Genomic DNA, 23,996 nt, shown 5'->3' with positions numbered 1-23,996 from the left:
AACTTAGAGTTGCTCATGTGATAAGGAAATTCAAGACAGAGGTCTTCAGGACCCCTGTATTTTTAAATATGAAACATTTCTTACCTTCCATAAAATTGCAACCAGAGCTAATAACAAAAGGATTCCAGCGATTGCACTTCCTACTATAACTCCGGTTGGTACTTCACCTTTCTCGTGGGGTTTCATTATGGTAATGGGAATCTGTAAGTGTATATACAAAACCATTGCGTTAATTTTAGCACTGAAAAAAAGTGAGATGGTCGAGTCAAATCCTCTAATTTTATAAGTGACGGTCTGGAAAGGGGATGTGACTTCCTCACGATCACATTCCTCAGTTAAATATTGTACAGTACAATCTCGAGAGAAAATGCTCCTGCAGATACAGGCAAGGCATGCAAGTCTTCCCATTTCCTTCCTTTAACTGCATCAGTGTTTAGTGGATATGTCATCTCTGACAGTCTCAGATGCTTTAATCACTTACAAAATTTGGAACTTTAGTTTCTGGCATCCAGTCTCACCATCAAGTGAAAGCATTTGGAACCCAGTCTTGGGGAGGAGAGTCAAAAAATTAACAACCCAAATCCCTTGTGATCAAACAATAACAACAACAACAACTTTGAATTGGGCTCCTAAAATGTTGATTTATTTGATATGGATTGTTAACAAGTAGAAGTAATATCTCAGGGCTCAAGTTGACCTTTTCAGTGATAAATTGCCCTTGAGGTTACACATGATTCTTAACGTCTACTTCCTGGCAGTCTTTGTGGCTTTGTAATAGCATGGCTGCCGTAAGAGTTCTAACAGTAAAACTGTATATTCTTTTTTTTTAATTGGGGAAAGAATCACAACCATTTTCAAAGAGTTAATTTTGGAGCCAAATGAGGGGAGAAAACCTAATTTATTTACTTGACTTAACACTGAATTACAGTGGCAGATAAGCTCCTTTTCACCACAGAATTTATGAGTTGGGCTAAACTTGAGTCTGGCCTTTTGGTGACTATATTTCTTCCCATTTGGATTTTTACGAGCTAAACTAAGGCTTTAGAAATTTAGGAATAAAATAACTCGATTCATGTAGTTCACTGTTTAGTGGCAGTCATGTCCCTACTTCTCTCTCTTCTAGAACTTCCTAATCCAGGCTCCATGTATCTTTAGGGAACTATGAGTACATGATTTTTGTATCGGCTTTTTAAGTGGGCCTGGAATTCAAATAAATTTAAGAATCACTTGTCTACCTATAGGGATAGGTCAATTTATTATTTGGATTCCAAAATATAATTTTAAAATTTATTTAAAATAGTTATTTGGATTCAAAAAATATTTTTATAGACACAAGTAATAGTTGGCCTCTATTATTTATCAGTATTGCTCAGAGAAAACCATGAAAAGAAAAATCTCCCGAAAGGTTCATTGAAATTGTTAATTTGAATTTTTAATTAATGCATTTATTTAATACTGCTTTCTAAAAAAAACACCAGATTTCAGCAGAGGTCCAGGTATTGTCTGAATACTACATTTTTCTGAAATGAACTTTTAAAATATCTATAGTACTTCCCCCTTCCCGAGGCTTAGTTCATAGCACTTTGAATTTGAAGCCCACGTTTCCTTTGCCTCCGTTTCTGACTTTCCACACCCCAGCCTCTGAAGAGAGGGTGCGGGCCTTCACTGATAGTCCTAAACCAGAAGCAGAGCACCATCCTCTGTGTGGAATCATTTTTGCTGGGACAATAGTGGGACAGCAGGGCTGTGGGCTCCACTCTCAGGCATTGAGAGAGGTCCAGAGTTCACAAGGCCATTGACTTTTTGGCCCAGTCCATAGACTGCAGCAGTGGACTCTAGTGGACTGGGGCCAGCTGCCAAGCTGGCCTCGGGGCAGAGTCTTGAACTGGCTTCCAATTCCTAACAAAAGCGTTGGGAGGAAGATGACCAGGGCTCTGCCAGCAGATTAGCTGAGCATGGAAATCCTGCTATATCTAAATATGGCATATTCTAACCAGAGTTCCAGCGCGAAGGAAAGTTGTCCCGTGCCAGCGCTTGGAACAGTGAGCCTTTGTCTTCTGTGAACGTACATTTCTTTGCCAAACCCTTTTTTTTTTTTAAATCAAGAGAAGCATTTATAGTTTTCTAGACTGAAGATCTAATGAATGGATGTTTCACACAGTGTCAGTGTCTAGTTTTAAGGAGTACTGCTAAAAAAAAAAAAGAAAAAGCCCTCTAGTAAATGCCTTATTTATTAAGCATGCTTCAGCACTTCTCTTTCAAAAATACTCTAAAATACTATGTACGATTCAAAGGAGCATGACTTAGATTTCATGGCCTAGGATGTAAACTGCTTTGTGTAAGCGTGAGCAGAAAGGAGGAGCCATGGTGCTGGTTGAGGCCTGGCGCAGGGAGGAGGGAGCCACAGCACGATGGGGCCCCTTCCCTTGTGCCTCCTGTCAGATCATCACTTCTGATCCAGCTTTGCCAGCGTGGGGACGAGGGGGAGGGCAAGTACACCAAGGGGCTTTTTGGAGTAGCAAACACCCTTATCAAAAGCTCAGCATGATAAACATTAGACTTTCAGAGTTTCAGTAAGATACTTCTATATACATGTAGATGCGAAAGTGACTAATGTAAATGGTCAGAAATGGAATGCCTGTCAGAGATGCCAGCGCCCACAGGGAGGGATGCGAAGCGCTCACCGTGACGGTGTTTTCTTCGATCACATATATCTGAGGGTTATAGGTGTCGATTTCTGCCGCTGCTGTCAGCTGTACTGTCTGAAAAGTCGACTGGAACATAAGAAGAATAAAGAGTATATTTTATCCTAGCAGAAGTTAATGTATACAACTCGGCATGCTCCTTATTTATTTCCTTGTGGAAAGTGACAAGTGCAAATGCCAACTCTGAAGACAAGCATCTGTGTGTGCTTAAATCGCCGATATGCTGGGACCCCATGTGGGAACTTAAACCCTGCGGGTGACTGGACCCTGCCATAGCAAATTAAATGAAGTCTCTGGGGGGTGGGGTCTAGATACCAGCCGGTTAAAGCGTCTCTCCTGGTAACTCTAACTTGTGAACGGGTGAAAAACAAGGTTTTAGAAATGAAGTTTTTAATTGGGAAAGATCATAGTTTAGGTTTTTAAAAACAATGACGTTTGTGACATGAGAGAACATTGAAAACTTGGTATTTTTAAATGTTTACCTGAATAAATCACAAAACAATGTGAAATCAGATTCAAAAGGAAGAGAATTTCTCTTCTGGGTACACATGTGTAAAATAATACTGTTTAAAGACCATGCATGTCAGTGGCAGACATCCTAAACCTTGTGTCAGTGCTATATAACATGAGTAATAATTTCAGATTTCCTAATCTAAGCATTTTTATAAAAAATAACTGGATTTGGGGCAGGCATATAGGAAGGGCATACATTTTATGCTGATGTTATTAGTAACCTCCAAAAATGAAATAACTTTACATGCCTTCCTGAATCTAGTTACAGAAAAATAATCTATTTTTCAATGGATATATTACTGATGTGTATATTGTTTTCTCTATAATCAAGTATCGGGACTGACGCTTATTTCGAGATGGAATATAATGCCCAGATTTGAGAACTGCCTTCACATGATCTGGCTACTAGGATTTAGTTTTTGTGGTTACTAGGGCACATGATTCAATATACTCCATGAGGTAATTTGCTAAACTATATCTGGGAGCCAGAAAGAGAGAATGCATATCCAAAAAGTGAGCAATTTATTTCCTTTCCACTGGCTCAGTCTCTGATTAGCCTTAATTTTCTCAAGATGGAAGATTGCAGTAGAAGTTAACCCTGATCACTGGTCTCTCAAACATACATTATTTGGGGAACATTAGGAGTATTGATAATGGTTTAAATTTAAAAAGGAGTAACAGTTAAGTGAATGTTCTTATTTAATAGTCCCTGCAGACTAAATATGAAAGAATTTCCTTACAACACTGACATATCTGCCCTCCTACGTCTGTACCCTGGCACGGGTACACAGTATCCTGCAGGGTTAACAAGTAGTGGTAGGCGCACCGTGCACACCCAGGAGAGTGAAGTCACACACCTGCTAGCATTCAACAAGCCTTTTCCTCACAAACGGCAACCAACAATGCCACTGATTTGGAAACCTGAGCAATCAATTTGTGATGAAATTACTTGAAACGTTAAGTTGACTTGCACTGCCTCAGAAAAAGGGCAAAAGTTAGTATATTCATGGGCTCTAATACAGGAAGTAGGATTCATATTTCAGACTGGATCTCCTAGATGGTCTGAGAACATCCACTGTTGAAATGGTTCAAAACAAGGTGGGGATAAACATTTGACCTTTCATGAAGGAGGAAGATGTGTAGGACTTGATATGCAATAACTCTCAGGGGTGTTTTTCAGCTTAACTATCATAACCATGTTGAAAAAGCATAAATAATACACTTCTTCAGAATTTTGCTTCCAGAAATGAAACTGCTGCTTCTGAAAACCTTGGGGAAGGTACTATAAAAAGTCTTACAGTTAAAATGATGTAGCTTTAAACAAACTCAAGAAAAACCAAATGCTTTTTACAGAGCCGGGGTGATTGCCTTTTGATTTGCAACAGTCCGTTTTCCTTCCCAGCTGGCAAAGGTTACTATGAAAACATTTGTTCCTCAAATCCAAGGAGCCAAGATCCAACGGGTAAAACTGAGCACCAAACTGCAGCAGCTGGGATGATGGTATAACTGCCTGCTTTGCATCTTACAGGATTTAGAGGCATCCTGAAGGCTTGAAAGCAAATGCAACTAACAAGAAAACCAAATAAAGGCAAACAAGGAGACAACCCAACTCATCACTCCTCCACTTCTCTAGTTTTCCACCTGCCTTTCACAATTCCTCTTTCTATTATGTCTTTATCGAAGAATATTGCTTATATTTTGGTTCCGGGGCCAAGTTCGGAGGGAGCCAAGTTCTCTGATGTGACATAAAACTCCATAGCAGGGAGGGGTTTGTTGGAGAGATCATGAAGTGGTTAGAAAATAGGGAATAGGGTATGGTTGGTGAGCACCTTGAAGACTGATTTATTCGTTTAAAAAAAATTCACTGAGAGCCACAAGGCCCCCTGGAGGTTTCAAACTAATTTCTATTTTGCTGCCTCAATCAGAGCCAGTGTTAGTAAAATGAACAGCTCGCCGCTTATGTAGTCAGATGTAAGGAGCTCTGTCCATCCTTACACTTCGTGCCAGATTGAAATTCTGGCTACCGAAATCTCTGCTGAAAGCAGATATCACTACTGCCAAGTCACACCTGCCAATTGGAAAAACACTCTGACATCATTCTGGCACATTCCTCAAACTCGTTGTGAGATTGAAATGACTTAAAAAAACTGTAAGCACACCGGGGCTTCCACCAGAGAAGGGATTAAAAACAGGAGAGCAGAGTGGTTACACCTGGCTCTAATATAGGACGATGGATTCGTAGGTTAGATTCATCTACCAGGTAGTTTGAGATCAATCAACAGTCACCTGGGAGCACAAGGAATTGAGGCACTTTGATTTGGGTGTGGTGGAGGAGACCAGAAGTCAGAAAAGTCAAGAGGAGGAGGAGGAAGACAGAGCAGGTGGCCCACCGCACCCCAGGCAGCCGAGGGGATCCTGACACCATTTCCAGAGATTCTGCTGTAGTAGGTTGGCATGGAATCTATGAAGCAGATGCTTTACAAGCAGCCCAGGTGATTCTGAGGCCCAGCCAGGTTGAGCAAGCTTTGGAAAGGGATGGAAGCATACTGCCTTCCAAGGTAAGATTGCCCTGGGTCACTGGGCACGGCTGACATTAGTCAGAATGCTAATTTTGTCAGAGGGTGCGACCTTATTGACAGTGAAGGCTTATGTTTCATTGCTATCAATGAGCCAAATAAACAAAGCTGATACTTACTACTGCAAAAGTCCCGTTCCAAATTCTGGTAGACACATTAAGGAAGTATTCTCCTTTCACCTGAAGGTCTTTCAGCCAGCAGGTGACGTTACTACATGAAGCGGTTCTGCAGTTCTTTCAGGTTGGAGTCAAGGGTAAAAGAAGAGAGAGTTAGTACGGGCTTTAAAAAATAAACACCAAAATTTTACAAAGACAGGTAAAACCCAGTACTGGGAAGGATCTAAGGAAATCAGCAATCTCATGAACTATTACTAGTTACAACTCTTCTTCTGGAGATTTTTAGCACTTTGCTTCAAAATGTAAAAAGTGCATGTCCTTTGCCCCTGCCGCTTCCCATCTGTGTGGAAGGCCTCAGGAGATAATCATAAGTGTGTGCAGAAGAGTACAGCAGGCCTGTTTACTGAACTACTGTTTCTCAGAGTTAAAGAGAAACAACAACCCGCACAAGACTGTTAATCAACTATACTCCAGTGTAAAATAAAAATTTTAAAAAACCCAAAAGACTAAACAATCCGTGTTTATCAGCAGTGCACTAGTTAATTATTGAATATACATACACAAAATGTAGTACAATTTAGTCAGTAACCTCATGATACAGATGCACTCCTTGAATTTTAAAAAAGTTGTCAGTAAAAGAATCAGTGGTTGCCAAGGGTTAGGGGGGAAGGAGGGATGAACAGGTGGAGCACAGAGGAGTTTCTGGGCGGTGAACCATTCTGCACACCGTAACAGTGGATCCATGTCATTGTACGTTCGTCCAAACCGATAGAACGTACATCAAGGGTAACCTAATGTAAACCATGGACTTTGGGTAATTATGATGTGTCAGTGTAGGTTCATCAATTGAAACAAATGTACCACTCTGGGCAGGGGGGCGGGGGGGGCGGCGGGTTCATAGTGTAGGAGGCTGTGGGTAAGTGGGGCAAGAGGTATATGGGAAATTTCTGTAATTTAGACTCAATTTTGCTGTGAACCTAAAATTGCTCTAAAAATAAAGCCTATTAAAAGATCTGTGATATACCAGCCAATGAAAAAAGGTAGCTTGGTCCATTTATGTAGCAGTGTACATGTGCTTATATGTAGGTTAATGATTAGAGGTAAAGAAGAATGTTCATTAAATGTTAAGTGGTCAGCTGTTAGATTTCTGGAGAACTTTAGTTTCTTCTTTGTTTTTCGTGTTATGTCTCCTCTATATTGTTCACAGAAGTTGCCTTTTTTACAAAATCAAAACATTTTCACAAAAATAAGGAAAATGCTGAGAGGTATAACTCATCTCATACCCTGAGATGAGTTTCTCCTGAGCATTTTTACATACCTCTGTTCAGATTTAGACCACATTTACACTGTAATTACACTATAGTTACTTAAATAAGAAACTGTTCATTCTCCTATTTTCCCATCCTTCATGAAATAAAATAATTGCAATAAAAGAAAAACAGGAGAATTTCAAAGTTGTTCATAGGGGAGAACTGAGGTTGGTTTAGCTTTTACTGTTTACTAAATGTTTGCTTATTTGAATACTTCATATGTGCCAAGCACCATGCTAGATGCTACACAAGTGTCTTTCCCAAAAAAGTGGCATAACTCTCGAACAGGAGATGACAAAATATTGAAAACAGAGAAGGGTGGTCAGAGAGTCAAATTTAACAGCTCAATAGAAGACATCAGTGATTATGTGCAGGAGGTGAGGGGGCTTCACCTCCCAAACATGCCCAGCTCCCGCTCAGCTCTTTGCAACGTTTCCAACGTGCATGACACAGTTTGACATGGAGTCCTTTTAATATCATGAAATTTGGAACATGTATTTTATAATAATGGCATAAATAATAATTCCAATAACCTAGATTTCAGCGTGTATTTTCTTGATTCACACAGATCATCAAAGGCAAAATAGGAAAGTTCTACCACCTGAGGTGGCAGGAAAAAAGAAGTGCCTCAATTTCCAGGTAAAACAAACAATGAATCACTAAAGGAAGTTTTCACCCCATTAACCTGTCCTCACCAATTCTTTTACATGACGGAAATTTTCACCCTTGAAAGATACAGAAGATGATGTTTGTCCTATTTTCAGTGGATTTATTTCGGCTTTGCAACTGATGTCACCAGCCTACAAAGAAGAACATCAAATCAGTCTTAGGAAGCAAGATGGTTTATGATGTTATTTTCGACTTGTTAGGAAATCCTATTGTCACATGTTGGGGCAGGGGAGGGGCTCCCCGGATTCTCTTCACTGTGCTGACCTGGCCACACTTCTGTTCATCACTAATGTAAACCCTGAAGTATTCAAATCCTCCTGATGTGAGTCGATGGCATGGCGCTGGTTCTTGCAGCCCACATGTGATGACACAAATTTGTAATAACAATTGTCTGTGAGTGATTTATTTAATTCAGGGTTCTTTTCTGTGGAACAGTTTAGGATTTTGCTTTCCTGTAGTCACCTATAAACAGCACGGAAGTAACACTGCTGTAGCATTAGCTAAGTGCTAGACTATGGCTGAGCCACTGTCAGGGGTTTGGCTACAGCACCTCTGTAGCCGGGGGGCTTTTAGAGAAATACCCAGAGGGCTTTTAAAGAAAAACACTGGTGCTAGAGCCTTAGCCCTGGAGATTCTGATTTAATTGCCTGGGGTAGGTCTGGGCAGCACACATTTAAAAAGCGACCCAGGTGATTAAATGAGCAACCAAGGTTGACAACTACCAGTTGAAAATCCAGGCTGGCAGCTTGAAGACCAGCTACTCTCCCACTATGGGTTCAACCTCTCACTTCCCAGCCAACTAACTTCTCTATAAACAGGGCTCTGACACAGTCAGATCTTCAGCTGGTCAGAAGGAGGTTTTAATAATTTCTGCCATCTGTACATCCCTAGACTCAGACATTTCTTATAACGATATCCTGCTTCTAATATGAAATTAACTGCTAGTTACCTGGCACTCAGGGTGCATAGGGGTTATCTTTTTAATTTCTTGTCTATATGATGCAGACATGATCACCCCCACCTCATGGAACATTTCCGTATGGAAGGTACACGTTTTTATAGGCAATTTGGCTGCACTTACCTGGTCCGTGTGCACCCCAGTCAGGTACATCAGCGGGTTCTTGCCTTTGGTGTATTGAGGGATATGGATGATTACAGATGCCATGCTGACAGGAACACTTCCTGTTGTTACCTATGTAGTAAGAAAACGTTCTGATTGCCGCTACATCATACACATGTTGGAAGGAACGTGATCAATAACCTCAGTGTTGATGAGGGGCAACTATTAAGTGGTAAGAGTGAGTCCATATGAAAGTGAGTCATTACTTCATGGTCACTCTTTGGCTCGCTGTGTTTTACCTCTTGGAAGAATATCAACATCTACAATTTTAACTGGTAAATAATTTGTGACTTAGGAGGTGATTAAAAACACATACCATCTGTGGGTTTGGTCTGCTAGGGCATAGAGTCCCACTCTGCCCCTGACTAGCAGTGTGGCTTGGGCAAGGTACTTGACCTCTTTATGCTTCAGTTTTCTCATTTGTAAAATAAAGATAATGGGCAAATCAGTAGGTATGCACAGATACAGCCTCTGTTCTCGCTGGTGGAAAGTCTGTCCTAATTGTGCAGGGCTCATGCCCTACTGGTTGTTAAACATTTTAAAGAACACTCATAGGAATAATAATCCTATCAATCTCATAACTGATCTGGGAATTAAATGGGTTAACATACATAAAGCACTTCATACAAAGGCTGATACTTACTACAAGCTCTTTGAATATTATTTTATAATATTTACTACTAATTGACTAAATGTTTTATTAAAAAAGTAGTTGCCAAATACCATGTACATTTTATAAATTCCAGTATCTGGATCACAAATCAAGACTCCTTTAAGGACTTTTTAAATCACTGAATTATAGAGTTGCAACCATGTGAAAGACTTATAGGAAATGTACAAAAATAAAATGGTAATGATTAAGGGCGGTGGATGGATTCTTCCCTTTTTAATTTCCAAAGTTTATGCAATGTTATTATAAAATATCATTCTCTCATAAATTCATTTCTCTTTATATAACTGAAAACAAACTTTAATAATTACTAAGTAATAGCCAATAGAAACTGATTTTAAAATATTTTTATATACTACTTAGCATGACTGTACAAAATAAATATTTGTATACAAATGGTGAGCTTCTCAAATAGAAGTGGTTTCCAAGGATAAATTGGCATACTGATTATATTTCAGAGACTTTTGTCCATAGTAGTATCATTATATTACTGCTCTGTTGATTAATGTGCAACATTTGCTTTCAAAATACATCGATTATCCCTTACCCAGAACACATAGCTATGTACAAGGCCCACCTGTTTACTTATCAATGGTCTACCTTAGTAGTTCTCAAAGTATGGCACCCGGCCCAGAAGCATCAGCATCACCTGGGAACTTGTTAGAACTGCACATTGTTAGGTCCACCCCAGACCTTCTGAATCAGAAACACTGGAGATGGAGCCCAGTGACATGTGTTTTAACAAGACTCCAGGTGATTCTAATGCGTGCTCAAGTTTGAGAACCACTGGTGTATTTCAACTTCTTTTTACTCTCTTCTTCTCCTCCTGCCCTCATTTTTTTCCCCCTTTCTCTTGATTTTCCATTCTTATGTTAGGCTTACCAACCTTAATGGAGAAGATGAATTTTGGACCAATATCTTCAAAATTGTTCACAATAGAAGGAATATTCCCATCCGAGGCGACTTCATAAAAATTTATGTTGGTAGATCTGTTGGATGATGTTTGCAAAGCCGAATATTTTAGTTATGCTGTTGTGTTCTTGAAGTTTAATATTTCTTTTATCTAAATATCTTCTAGCTTATTTTACAAGTGAAAGAGTTTACATTTAGGTACAAAACATTAAATGAAAACAAATGCTTATTATGGACTTATGATCCAGTATACACTTCTAAGGCTAAAACAAGTTCCTTTCAAAACATATCCCTTAATGATCATTCTGCTGAGATTCTTTGTCTTATATGTGTGTCAGTTGTAAAGTTTCTAAAATAAATACAAATGTATTACTTAAGAATTTGTAGTGAAACTCTTCTCAAGATATTATATCTTGACAGGTGTGTCAAGATATATTGACAGGTGTGTTAATACAGTGGCCACTTGGTCCTTATTGATTGGGTGAATGGATTTATAAGGCAGAGGAGTCTCCACTTGGTATGATGGCTGAAATACCATGATAAGATATCGGGCATTAGCTCCTGCACTACTCATCACTGGATGCCTGTGAAACGGGGTATACATTTTACTTATTATTCCCTCTTGCTATTCTTCCCTAGTTCCAAACCAGCTCTGACGCTTTGGTCTGAATTGGGGTTGGTCAGTCTGTTTCCACCACTGACCATACAGACCATCTCTAAGGTGGCTGACCCAGGAGTTTTATTAGACTAGGCCTAGAGGCACTGGCCTAATTGGACTTCTTTGCTTGGGGCTGCTGAGCAGGGTTTGCAAGTGAAGTGATGACCAGGCCAGAGGGAACCCCACAGGACCACTCAGACTGGAAGGTAACTGAATACCATTCCCTCTCTTCACTCATTTCTGGGAATCTGAGGATGGATTTCAACTAGGGTAGCTTCATTGAGGGGTGGAGGGTAGATAGCAGGGATGGGAGTCTGAGAAGCAATATTTATTCCCAACAGACAATTTATCCTAACTACAGGATGTTGATTCTATTTCCAAAAAAAAAAAAAAAAAAAAAAAAATTGGATATTTTCTGAGATAGAGTTTTTTGGTTTCTTTACTGAAAATCTTGCCTTTTTCTTTTTTTATGCCTTAGAATTTTTTCCCAAATTCTCAAAAGGAAAATATGCCATAGGGACTTAAATAGATGTAGTATTTGTCAAGGTTATGTCTATGAGAGGAAACAATGATTTGTCAGCCTTACATGGAAAATGGGAAAACTGACTAGGATTTGAAACAGAAAGCCTGACCCCAATAAAAATTAATTACAATAAAAGAAAATAAAACAGAAAGTCTGGCTGTATGTCCATGAATTATTCCCTTTGCCTTCCAGAAGATCTTTGTGCGAGCCCCTAAGTATGGCCAGTTTTTAAATTGATTAATATGCTCTGTTTTTGCATTTTAAAGAGATCCAGTATTTTTCCATGTTACTTAAGTGTTCCTTCAGTTACTTAAGTATTGATCAATATATTTATATTAGCAGTTAGCTATACTCAGGCGGATCCTGTTTTAGAAGTAACTCTACTGTCATCTATTTCCATCCATCATATTTGCACAAAATAATTACACACTTATACAGTATCAAAGTGATTCCTAAGGGATATACTCAATAATTGGGTAGGACTTTTTTTCAAAAAAAGTAAACTCTGTGTGTGTGTGTGTGTGTGTGTGTGTGTGTGTGATGCATATATCCTGGTAGGTAAATAAACCCTGTATCTGGAAGGTATTCTGAAAACAGTCAAGTTAGTCATCTACAAAATGACCAGAGGAGATGCGGAGGGATGATTTCACTTTCTGTTGTGTATGTTTCTGTAATGTTTGGATTTTCTATCCATGTACATTTAATATCTTTTTTTAGAAAAGACATTAAGAGAAATTATCTGAGAGGTAGGATTAGGAGCCACTTTAGCTTTATTCTTTAAAATTCTCCATATTTTTTTTAACTGCATGATACACTTAAAAGAATAGGAGAATGTCTGAGAATCCAATTTACCATCACAAAAAATACATAGCTAAGATGTTAGTAAAAGTGAAGTCCCACTTCAGTATTGTATTTATTTCATCTTAAAATATCTGAAAAAATTGGCCATGGTGGAAGAATGGAATTAGAAAAAGGCTCTATTAACAAAAAGCATTCAGGATGAGAAAGAAGCATTAAAGGTAGGAAGGAAAAAAATCAGGTAATGTGGTGCTATCAATCTCTTTGGCTGCATCTGTTTTCAGTTACTTATTTTAGCAGCTGAGGGCCCTTTGAAATCTGCAGTTACTGAATAATTTTTCAGGGATGGATGACTTGGGCTATACTTTGTTTCTGCTTTTGCTGTTTGCAACTCACTCGATAAGGAAGCATTCTTTTCATCTTTGCTCATGTGTCTCTAGCTCTAGACATAATGACATATTTTCCTTTTTGTTTTTGCTCAGGGATCTGTTGGATGATCTACATATTCCATGCTTTAGGGGCTGGAGCGATGTTAGAGAAATCTGCAGTCACTGGACGCTTTGAAGCGTGGCTCCTTGGGGATACACCGCTGCGTGTTTTCCAGGGGTCACTGATCTGTGCTGCAAAGCTGCCTTAGTGTTTCAGCAGGTAGAGAACTCTGGTTCCCAGGCTTGGAAATGGGTGTCACCTGCAGCCTGTGTACCTGCATAGCTGTGCCCCAATGTGTCTGTGCCCATGAACCCACTTCCCTTCTTGAAGGTGATCCTATTAGCCCCTGTGGGGTCTACATGTTATTCACCTCTCAAGACACATGTCTCTCTGAACAATTCAAGATAACTGGTATCAACTAGTACCATTTTGCCTGGTGCTCTCAGGTTTACTTGCTTTGGGCGGGCAAGAAAATGGAATAACTCATGTCCTTCTGGATGACCTCTTTTGAAAAATGCCTCATTTTCTCCTGGTTGGAAGAAACCCCTAATCTGCTATGTCAGGAATTTTCCACCCAGAAACTAATTTTCTGTAACTAGATTCAGTATTTGTGTTTGGGGCTTCAGCGTCCAGGAGTGTGGACATTGCTTGAGATCTCATGTAGACAGTAGGACACAGGCGTGGAGAAGGAAGTGGCGGCAACTCCTCGGGGCCCTGCGAGTTCTGCTTTGACAGCCCGTCCGAGGGCCTGCGGGGGAGTTTCCCTTGGCGTGTGACAGAGGATTATTCCTTTGTCTTTCTGGTGTTTCTCTTAGTCAATAAACCTAAAGAGTCCCTCAAGATTCCCCTAGGGACCACTTTGTCCCTGGACTTCTGTTTTAGTTGACAAGGAGGAAATATTTTAATTCAAATTCCCCAGTTAAGAATGAGCATATAGAGGACTTGTTCAGTCATGAACCAAATATGTTATGAGCCAGAGTGATGTCCACGGTCACAGGCTGCCCACTGTTTCACCTACCTTGTTATGTGAATTTCGGCATCATACAGCAGAGAGAGTTTGAAGTTGACTGAATTATCTGCCTTGTTTTCCTCGTAGCTTTCACTATTGAAAGGAACATGAGGAAATTAATGAAAGAGAAATATTAGAAAAGCCACCCATCATTAACTCATGACTTCATCATGTTTTACCTTAAGGCTTGGAAACTGACAGAGGCCTGATTCTGAAGGTTTTGAAGATTGAAGTCGAAGTTAATAGTGAAAGTCACCTATACACAAAATGAAAATTCATCAATCTATGACGCTTTGTGCTCCGGGACCAACATGAAAAAAAAAAGTGTCCCATAAAAGTAAACTCACTCCCATTTGATTCTGAATTTTATAAACCTTAAGCTTTATAATTTGTAGAATATCTATGTATTTGTCCACCTTGCCTTACCTTCAGAATAGAACTGAATTCACCTGACATATACATACAGCACATCACAGGCACTTACACTTATCTGAATTTGAAGGCTTTGTGCTGATGTAAAATTTGCTTACCAGGGGTTAAAAATGATATCCATGACTCTGTAAAGCACTTTGACCAGTGTTGGTCAATGTGTTCAGAAATAAAGAACTTTCTATATTGTATGTGCCTTTGGGAATGAACTGCACAGGGGAAAATCCCACTTTTATTAATAACTTAAAGAAAACATGCAGATATTTAAAAACTTCCTCTAAATATGCAGGCAACATTGATAGTCAAATGGATAAAGAAGATGTGGTACATATATACAATGGAATATTACTCAGCCATAAAAAGGAACGAAATTGGGTCATTTGTAGAGATGTGGATGGACACAGAGACTGTCATACAGAGTGAAGTAAGTCAGAAAGAAAAACAAATATCGTATATTAACGCATATATGTGGAACCTAGAAAAATGGTACAGATGAACCGGTTTGCAGGGCAGAAATTGAGACACAGATGTAGAGAACAAACGTATGGACACCAAGGGGGGAAAGCGGCGGGGCGGTGGTGGTGGTGGTGGGATGAATTGGGAGATTGGGATTGACATATATATACTGATGTGTATAAAATAGGTAACTAATAAGAACCTGCTGTATAAAAAAAAAAAATTTTTAAAAACCCATGCAGGCAGTTATTTTGTGGTGCCTATCAAATGACGATACCTAATAAAGATGGTTCATTGGTTAACACCAATGGCAAGGAGGAGCCAGCATGGATTTAAGGATAAAATGCAAGGTGTACCTGTTGTTCCCTTTTTAAAGCAGGGTAGCCCACATTGCAGGTAACAGACTTCTGAGATGAAGCAATCTGGCATGTCACTTCTGTCCCATCAACCTGAATGAGACCAAGGAAACAATGATTAGTATGCAATGTGTGTATGTGTGCATGCACACGCACATACGTGCTGAAGGATGTATAAACCACCTGGAAATTCTAGCAGTAAAGTTGGTTCACACCATGACTTGAAAGTCTTGTATGAATTGTCCAAGTGGCTAACATACTCTTTTTTTATTGCTAAGCAGGACACCCAACAAGACAAAGGAGAGGTCAAATACTGGAATTTTACCCAGAAATAAATCATATTTCTTATATTTCAGAAGCACAAAATAACTTTAATCCACTATTTAGAAATGCTGTCTTTAATATATACTTTTCTCTCAGTATATTTCAAAGTTGTAGTTTCAAGAGAAAGACAAAATATAGTTTTTGTTTATACCTTAAATAATTTAAAGAATCATTTTAGTTTTCTTCAGGTTTTTTTCTCTTTAAAATAAGAAGTTGTCATTTGGCACAAGAAATTTAAACACTGAAGTCAGAATAGGTTTAGAACACTAAATCTATTAAGTTCACATTGACTTTAAACTGGATGAAACCATTTTTTAATCCTTTCATCAAATAGTGAATTTGGAAAATCTCAGCTTTTTCCTTCTCTCCTTTTCACTGCTTGGTGGCAGAGGAGGGACCAGGGGGACATTCATGGGCAAGTGTGTTCCTGGTATAGCGATCAAGTCAACATGATTAACTGACCTCATTGGAATGCAGCATCTTGGCAGCAGCAAGACCTGTGGTTACTAAGCTCGGGCTGAGCTGTGGGACTCTAATTTCTCAGAGCAAGTGCAGCTCCCAGCATCTGTGCGGCACCGAGGAAGCCTCATCACACAGATGGCTTGAGGAGAGTTTATTGTAGAGTCTGGCTACTACTGCCAAGTGTCAGGGCAAAGGAAAACTGACCCAAGCTGTGAAGCAGAATTGGTCTAGATACACAGCCAGGCTGTGTTCTCAAGTGGTTTAACTAGTTGGGAACCACAAGTCAGGACTGATCATGCTCAGGGTTAAGGTGTTTCTTCAGAAAACACAGAGGACATGGAGATTTGAGTATAAGGGAGACGGTAATTGACAACAAGTAGGAAACAGATCAGCAGTTAACACAGGGTGCCTTCACATACCGGCATGGACCAGGAAGCAAAAAACAGATTTTCTGAAAAATCAACAACAATCCCACTGTTGTATGCACTTTCCTTTTTGTTTTTCAGTGTTACTGAAAATGTTAACCTTTTGTTTTGGTTGCTGACAATGAAGGGCTGTTGTCTGTTAAAAGTAAAAAGGAGAAAAAGAAAAAAAGTCATTACAGTATTCAAACACTTTACTCATTAAAAAAAACCTCTAGATTTACTATTTAGAAGACAGAAAATTGCTTAATAATAAATTATCTTCATAGTAAAATAATATTGACAATGAATGACTAAATGCTACTGGATTTTCTTTTTTGTTGCTTTTAATTACATTGCAGAAAAAAGCACCATCCAAATACAAGTGGTTTTATATTTCTTAGTGTTTTACTTCTATATGGATGAGAGAAATTGAAATTTATGTTTTTTTTTTTATTGACATATAGTTGATTTACAAGATTAGTTTCAGGTGTACAACATAGTGATTCAATCTTTTCAGAGATTATACTCCATTTAAAGTTATTACAAAATAATGGCTATATTTTGCTGTGCTGTACAATATATGCTTATTACCTATCTATTTTATACATGGTAGTTTGTATCGCTTAATCCCCTACCTCTGTTTTTCCCCTTCCTCCTTCCTTCTGCCCACTGGTAACCACTAGTTTATTATTTTTAACTGTGAGTCTATTTCTGTCTTGCTATATATGTTTGTTTTATTTTTTAGATTCTCTATATAAGTGATAACAAAGTATTTGTCTTTCTCTGACTTATTTCATGAAGCATAATATGCTCTAGGTCCATCTATGTTTATTGCAAATGGCAGAATTTTATCCTTTTTATGGCTGAGTAATATTCCATTGTATATATAAATGTGTGTGTATGTACGTATATATATGTGTGTGTGTCACATCATCTTCTTTATCCATTCATCTGTTGATGGACGCTTAGGTTACTTCCGTATCTTGGCTATTGTAAATAATGCTGCTATGGACATTGGGGTGCATCTATCTTTTTGAATTAGTGTTTTTGTTTTCTTTGGATTCATATCCAGGAGTGGAATTGCTAGATCATATGGTAGTTCTATATTTAGTTTTTCGAGAAACCGCCATACTGCTTTCCATAGTGGCTGCACCAATTTACATTCCCACCAACAGTGTACAAGTGTTCCCTTTTCTCCACATCCTCACTAACATTCGTTGTGTTCTTTTTGATGATAGCCATCCTGCTAGGTATGAGGTGACATCTCATTGTGGTTTTGATTTGCATTTCTCTGATGATTAGCGATGTTGAGCATGTTTTTATATGCTTGTTGGCCATATGTATGTCTTCCTTGGGAAAATGTCTATTCAGGTCTTCTACCCATTTTTTAATCGGGTTGTTTGGTTTTTTGAGTTGTATGAGTTGTTTATATATTTTGGATATTAACCCCTTATTGGTCATATCATTTACAAATATTTTCTCCCATTCAGTGGGTTGTCTTTTTGTTTTGTCAATGGTTTCCTTTGCTGTGCATAAGCCCTTAAGTTTAATTAGATCCCATTTATTTATTTTTGCTTTTATTTCTTTTGTCTTAGGAGACAGAAACAGAAAAAATACTGCTACAATTTATGTCAAAGAGTGTTCTGCCTATGTACTCTTCTAGGAGTTTTATGGTTTCAGGTCCTTACTCCATTTTGTGTTTATTTTTGTATATGATGTGAGAAAATGTTCTAATTTTATTCTTTTACATGTAGCTGTCCAGCCTTCTCAGCACCACTTATTGAAGGGATTGTCTTTTCTCCATTGTATATTCTTGCCTGTGTCATAGACTAATTGATCATAAATACATGGGTTTATTTCAGGACTCTCTATTATGTTCCAATGATCTATATATCTGTTTTTGTGCCAGTACCATGCTCTTTTAATTACTGTAGCTTGGTAGCATAGTCTGAAGACACTTCTAACTTTGTTCTTTTTTCTCAAGATTGCTTTGACAATTTGGGGTCTTCTGTGGTTCCATATAAATTTTAGAATTATTTGTTCTAGTTCTGTGAAAAATGTCATGGACATTTTGATAGAGATTGCATTAAATCTGTAGTTTGCTCTGGGCAGTATGGACATTTTAACAAAATTAATTCTTCCAATCCAAGAGCACAGGATATCTTTCCATTTCTTTGGATCATTTTCAGATTCCTTCATCAATGTTTTATAGTTTTCAGAGTATAGGTCTTTCACCTCCTTGGTTAAGTTTATTCCTAGATACTTTGAAATTTAGATTTTAAAGGTTTTTAAGAGTTATAGATGTTTCTTTTATAGAAAAAAAATCTCCATAAACATTCACCCAAATGAAGTAATCTAATGTGTCTTTTATTTCTACAGTTTTCGCTGAACTTTAAAGCAAAACTTACTGAGCTGCTGGCAGCTGTTGAACATTTAGAACTAGATCAGAGATGCAGACTCCATCATCACCACAATCTTTATAGAAAGGGATCTACAAAAAAGGAAAAATAATCCCAGAAATTTGCTCTTGAGTTAAGAAAGCAAATTGTGGAAGAACACATATAGTATTACTCCATTTACATAAAGTTCAAAACCATGCAAAACTAAACAATGTTTTAGGAATATATACATGTTTAGCAACATCAGAAAGAAAAGCATTGATAAATGCAAAATTCAAGATGATGATTTGCTTTGGGGGAACAAGATAAAAGTGGGTATGATGGGGTGGGGAGTGATACAGAGAATTTCAGAGGTATTGGTACCATTTTATTTTTTTTAAGTGGGTGGTGAGCACAAGGTGTTCACTTTATTGTTATTTATTTCTTCAACAAACATTTATTGAGCACCTGCGGTGGGCCAAACACTGCTCAAGGTGCTGGGAATAGAGCAGGGAACAAGGAAAACAAAAATCCCTGCCTTCATGGAAATTACATGCTGGTAAACTTTACATATAAGTAACTGTATTTCAGTTAGAAAATTAACAACTTAAAGGCTATGTCCTAAGTAGCCTTCAAACACTAAGGCAGTGACTGTGAAACTTTGGCAGCTAGTCTGAATTCCAAGAAGGGCAAATCACACTTACACTGAAGACCTTGACTGTCTCAGAGTAGGCTTCTAGGGCAGGGTTAGTGCCAGGGTTTTCCAGACTGATGTTCACACACAGATCCAGAGAGCTGACAACATCAGAGGGCTCCTAAACACACACATGCACAGAGTCAGTTGATTAGGGCACGGCAGCTTCAAAACAAGAAAACAACCACAAATGTGTTCATGATTAAGGACACAGTCTACTCTCAATCATGCAGAATAGCTCTGTTTTGAATTTTCAAGGCTCTGGCTTCTTCACTTCTGTCCTAAGTCTGCTCTTAGCCTCTCTGCTTCTAAGAGACTTAAAAACCTGGGCTCAGTAAAAATTTGAAGCAGTAATTCTTAGTTAAGCTCATCAGTAATCTCATTATTTATACACAAGTAATTATCAATATTTAGATGAGATGTCCAGTTTTAAATGCTCAGAAGACCCCTCTGTCAGTACCAAGCTCTGGGGCTGTTGGCCATGTTCTTCCAATTCCTATTGCCAAGACTTATGGAGTCCTTAGGTGTCCTGACCAAATCTCTGGAAGAGAATATTAGGACCTACAAGGGAAAGTGCCCAGGGTTGGCTGTCAGGAATGGACAAGAGGACTCCCTTCCTTAGAATCTAACTTTAGTCTACAAAACCAGATAAAAGTGTTTCCCACACTTCAAACCAAGCTCCCCAACTTCTGGCCTAGCTGACTGTTAGTGGCTGAACTGCTTTTTGCACATAGAAGATGATGCACATGTCACTCTACAGACATTAAAACCAACACTGTCCAGCTACAAGTACGACATTTCCTCTTTGTCTTTAGTAAAAACAGTGGAGGATTTGCAGTGTTCCAGGAGGCCTGGGCCGCTTCCGGTTTTTGAGGTTTCCTGTCTATTGAAAAATGAAAATAATGCCAAAGCAGGGTTGCAAATGCCATCTAGCATTCTTCTTCAAGAAAGAACAATGTCTGTACAATGGTAAGCACTAAAAATGAAATCTGCATTTTCCTAGACGTGATAGCTTTATTATCTCTTAGTTCGTTCACAGGCAGGACTTACTCCTATCTTGAGCCCTTTTGGAGGGGCCTGACCACTACGATGTCTTCCTGACTACAAGGAAATGTGTCCTCGGCTGGCTGCAGGGTTGGCACATAGGATGGACTTTGGTATTGATAGCAAATGTGGTGTGTTACCTGGAACACCTGTGGTCTTAGCTGACCACAATAACACACACCTCGTAAAAACTTCACAAGTATACATGTCAGAGAACAGGAGATATATCTATATACACACATACATACATACACCACAGCCTGGCTGTCTTCATTCCCCCACAATGGATTACACATTTAATTTGATCCACCACTTAGCACAAGGGTAAGAGAGAATGGAATCTGGCTTTTATTCCTTTAAAGAAGCTGTATAATTGGCACATTAACAACAAAAAAGTCCAGGCCTTCACAAAGAAGAAACCTTCAACTTGAATATAAATAACTCAACTGATTTTAGTTCATCTGACCATTAACTTTGTTTTTCCAACTCTTATACTTAGCATTTCTTGAGATGTTATCTCTGTACCATCCATCTACATCAGAAGTATTTGGGGATGCCCCTTAGACCTGCGCATTCCTTGGACCTTCAAACCCAAATTTCTGGTGGCGGGGTTCCAGAATATCCATTTTATAAAAGTTTCCTTGGCAATTCTTATGCATCTTAAACTCTGAGAACCACATTCTAGGAAAGTTCTTAAACAACTCTTTTAAAAATAGTTTCCTGAGTAAATTACACTTTCAAATACCATTACATGGTTTCTAGGGGGAAATATTCATGTAATTTATAAAATAGATTTTCTTTTCGTTTTCTCCTGAGAAGCACTTTTCCTACTTGGGAGAGTTTCAAAATCCATGTGAACTGTAGTAATTATGGCATAAGATTATAGCCAATAATTTTTACCTGATAATCTACCATCCTTCACCTATATCAATTTAATCCAATAATGGAAAGGACAATTAGAATTGTCCTTTTCAGTCGTTTAAAAATAAATAAAATTTCTCATATGAAAATGTCAAAATAAAATTTATGGTCAACTAAAAGTTCTTCCTGTTAAACATTTAAGAAAGCACTGTCCTTGATTTCTTTAAGAATCTTATTTTCAGCCCTTTTACTTGCAATCCCAAATAAAATTTAATGCAACTAACTTACACAATAATAGAATGTGACCATATATACTAGTATAAAGGAAATACACTCCTGTTCATAGATAAGAAAAGCATTAACTAGAAGAACAAGCATTTATCTAACTCATAATCTTCCATTTTAGGCTTTCGCCATTCATTAGTCTTTAAGAAGAAATGAGATGAAAGGGATGACTGAGGCCTCACCTGTATGTGGATGATGTACTCAGAGCAACTCTGTGCTTGACTTACTATCGTGGTCTTCTGCAAGCACCTTTCATTATTTTCTTTAAATAATCCCCTGGAGGTTACTCTGGATGAATATTGGTCTGCATCAATTGTGATGTTATATACAATGGCTATAATAAAAGTCAAAAAGAAATGTTATTACAAATAAACTTTTAAGGAAAAAGCATCCCTGTTTTATCGTGTCTTATTGGGTAAAGTCTTTGACTTCAAGAGAACAAAAACCAGTCTTTCTATTGAGGGACTGTGAACCATGGATGGCCTATGATATTTGTAATTCTAGCTCTGGTATGATGTGTCAGTACGTGACTGTGGATGCAAAGAAATGTGATTCAAAGAAACATGGCTTGATGCAGTGGAAGGAAAAGTAGATACGCCACCAGGAAATCTACTGAATGAAGTTGGTCAAATTACTTCCTCAAATATCGGTTTCATTGTCCATAACGTGGTGACATGAAAAGGAAAGGAACTGTTGAGTGCCTACAATTGAACACATTCTTATATGTTATACAAGTTTTACAATAAACCTGGAATGTGGATATTATTATCCTATTTTTCAGATTATGAGCAGAATATTATCCTATTTTTCAAAATAATTCACCTCAGTTCATACAGCTAGGGCATGGTCAGAAATAAAGTGTGGGTAATTTTGAAATCAGATCCCATGTTCCTGCTGTTTCTGTGCAGTTTTGAGGATTCACTGTTATTTGGGGATTAAGTTAGATACTCTAAGGGGACATGTTTAGTGCCTGGCATATTCTAGATGCTTACTTGGGGAAAGGCATGTAACATTGCAGTAACAAGTTCTGAATCAGACAGATGCTTTGAATCCTAATCCCACCACTTACGAGCTTTAGGCAATTTGCTTAACCTCTTTGAACCTCCATTTCCTCATCTATAAAACAGAGATACTGTTTTATATACTAACCTAGGGAAGTATAATACTAACTAGTATTATATAATACTAACCTAGGGAAATGGAAATGAGAAACAAATGTGATAAAAATTGATGTCAGTAGCCAATGTCCAAACTATCAGAACCTTCAATAAAGTCTGCTGGCTACATGTCCAAAACTGAGAGAGAAGATCTGATACTATTAATAGCATCAACTGCCTTATTTGGGACTACTCTGTCTTATTACTTCCAATATTTTAAAGGTTGAATATACTTCCAAAAGCATTCTATGTGCTACCTTTCAAATATCTATTAGAAGTGATGTATAATTTTTCCTGCTCCGATGACTTAATGAGGTTAACAAAGATAAAATACAAAGGAATCAAGAACTAAAAATAAATGGTGAAAATAAAGCAAAGGAAAAGTTATGCTGGGGAAGTGATTGTAGCTAGGACAAAGTTAGTAGGTGTGGTAATTATACTGTTTTATTTTTTCCAACAGCTTGGTAAAAATGATACATAGTCACATAGGCAATATAATAATCCTTTTTATGTTATTAACTTTAAACTGGAGTGTGCACCTGATGCAATAAATAATAGAAGCCATATGCTTTATAAGTTCACTTTTCAAAGTCACGGAGATGGGATTCCTGTCTTACATACTATTATTGCCAGGTAATTAAGTGACAAATGATCATGACTGTGTAGACCTAAGGCATTAAGAAGGATTCAAAGGGAAAGATGCCCAGTAGCAGGAGACCCTAGACAATGAGTGGAAGGGAATGAAATTCTCAAAGCAGAACGCCCTTTTTGAGTGTGTGGCAACAGAAAAGGTGAAGTACAGTCAAAAATTGGAAGATACATGAGACAAATCCATGCTTCAGGGCCAGGAGAGGTGACCTACCAGTCATTTCTGCCAACTAACAGATTTTCCAAATTAATCTTTTATATTTAATGTTTTATTCCCCCAGATTCATTGAAATATCATTGACATAGAACATTGTGTAAGTTTAAGGTATACAACATAGCGATCTTATATATTGCAAAATAATTACCACAATAAAGTGAGTTAACATACGCATCACTTCACAAAGTTACAGTTTTTGTGTGTGTGGCGAGAACTTTTAAACTCAGCAACTTTCAAATATACAATACGGTATTGTTAATGAAAATCACCATG

At 38.1% G+C, this 23,996-nt stretch overlaps 1 protein-coding gene and 1 long non-coding RNA gene across 3 annotated transcripts in view; one reads left to right on the top strand and one right to left on the bottom strand.

Moving 5' to 3' along the window:
* Window positions 1–23,996, bottom strand: part of ITGA2 (integrin subunit alpha 2) — a 105,291-nt gene that overhangs the window by 4,248 nt on the left and 77,047 nt on the right. Inside the window, exons 17-29 of the mRNA XM_082382195.1 lie at window positions 21,884–22,035; window positions 19,522–19,632; window positions 18,848–18,930; window positions 16,455–16,596; window positions 15,250–15,342; window positions 14,188–14,264; window positions 14,018–14,101; window positions 10,566–10,668; window positions 8,971–9,081; window positions 7,916–8,020; window positions 5,914–6,027; window positions 2,685–2,774; window positions 85–201 (exon numbers count right to left, since the gene is read on the bottom strand). Coding sequence (XP_082238321.1) covers window positions 85–201; window positions 2,685–2,774; window positions 5,914–6,027; window positions 7,916–8,020; window positions 8,971–9,081; window positions 10,566–10,668; window positions 14,018–14,101; window positions 14,188–14,264; window positions 15,250–15,342; window positions 16,455–16,596; window positions 18,848–18,930; window positions 19,522–19,632; window positions 21,884–22,035 — 1,382 coding nt within the window. The remainder of the gene's footprint in view (window positions 1–84; window positions 202–2,684; window positions 2,775–5,913; window positions 6,028–7,915; window positions 8,021–8,970; window positions 9,082–10,565; window positions 10,669–14,017; window positions 14,102–14,187; window positions 14,265–15,249; window positions 15,343–16,454; window positions 16,597–18,847; window positions 18,931–19,521; window positions 19,633–21,883; window positions 22,036–23,996) is intronic.
* On the top strand, window positions 6,034–21,936 carry LOC309624418. Of its 2 annotated transcripts, XR_014241896.1 has the most exons (5): window positions 6,034–7,859; window positions 11,012–13,218; window positions 14,194–14,861; window positions 20,327–20,480; window positions 21,823–21,936. It is a non-coding gene; the product is annotated as an uncharacterized lncRNA (long non-coding RNA). The 2 variants fall into 2 exon arrangements; XR_014241897.1 differs by lacking the exon at window positions 6,034–7,859 and having other exon boundaries at window positions 10,676–13,218.

This window comes from Balaenoptera borealis (assembly GCF_965194805.1).
Source record: "Balaenoptera borealis genome assembly, chromosome: 2".
Taxonomy (NCBI): domain Eukaryota; kingdom Metazoa; phylum Chordata; class Mammalia; order Artiodactyla; family Balaenopteridae; genus Balaenoptera; species Balaenoptera borealis.
The sequence above is the reverse complement of the archived record's forward strand: the minus strand, read 5'-3'. Positions and strand labels throughout refer to the sequence as shown.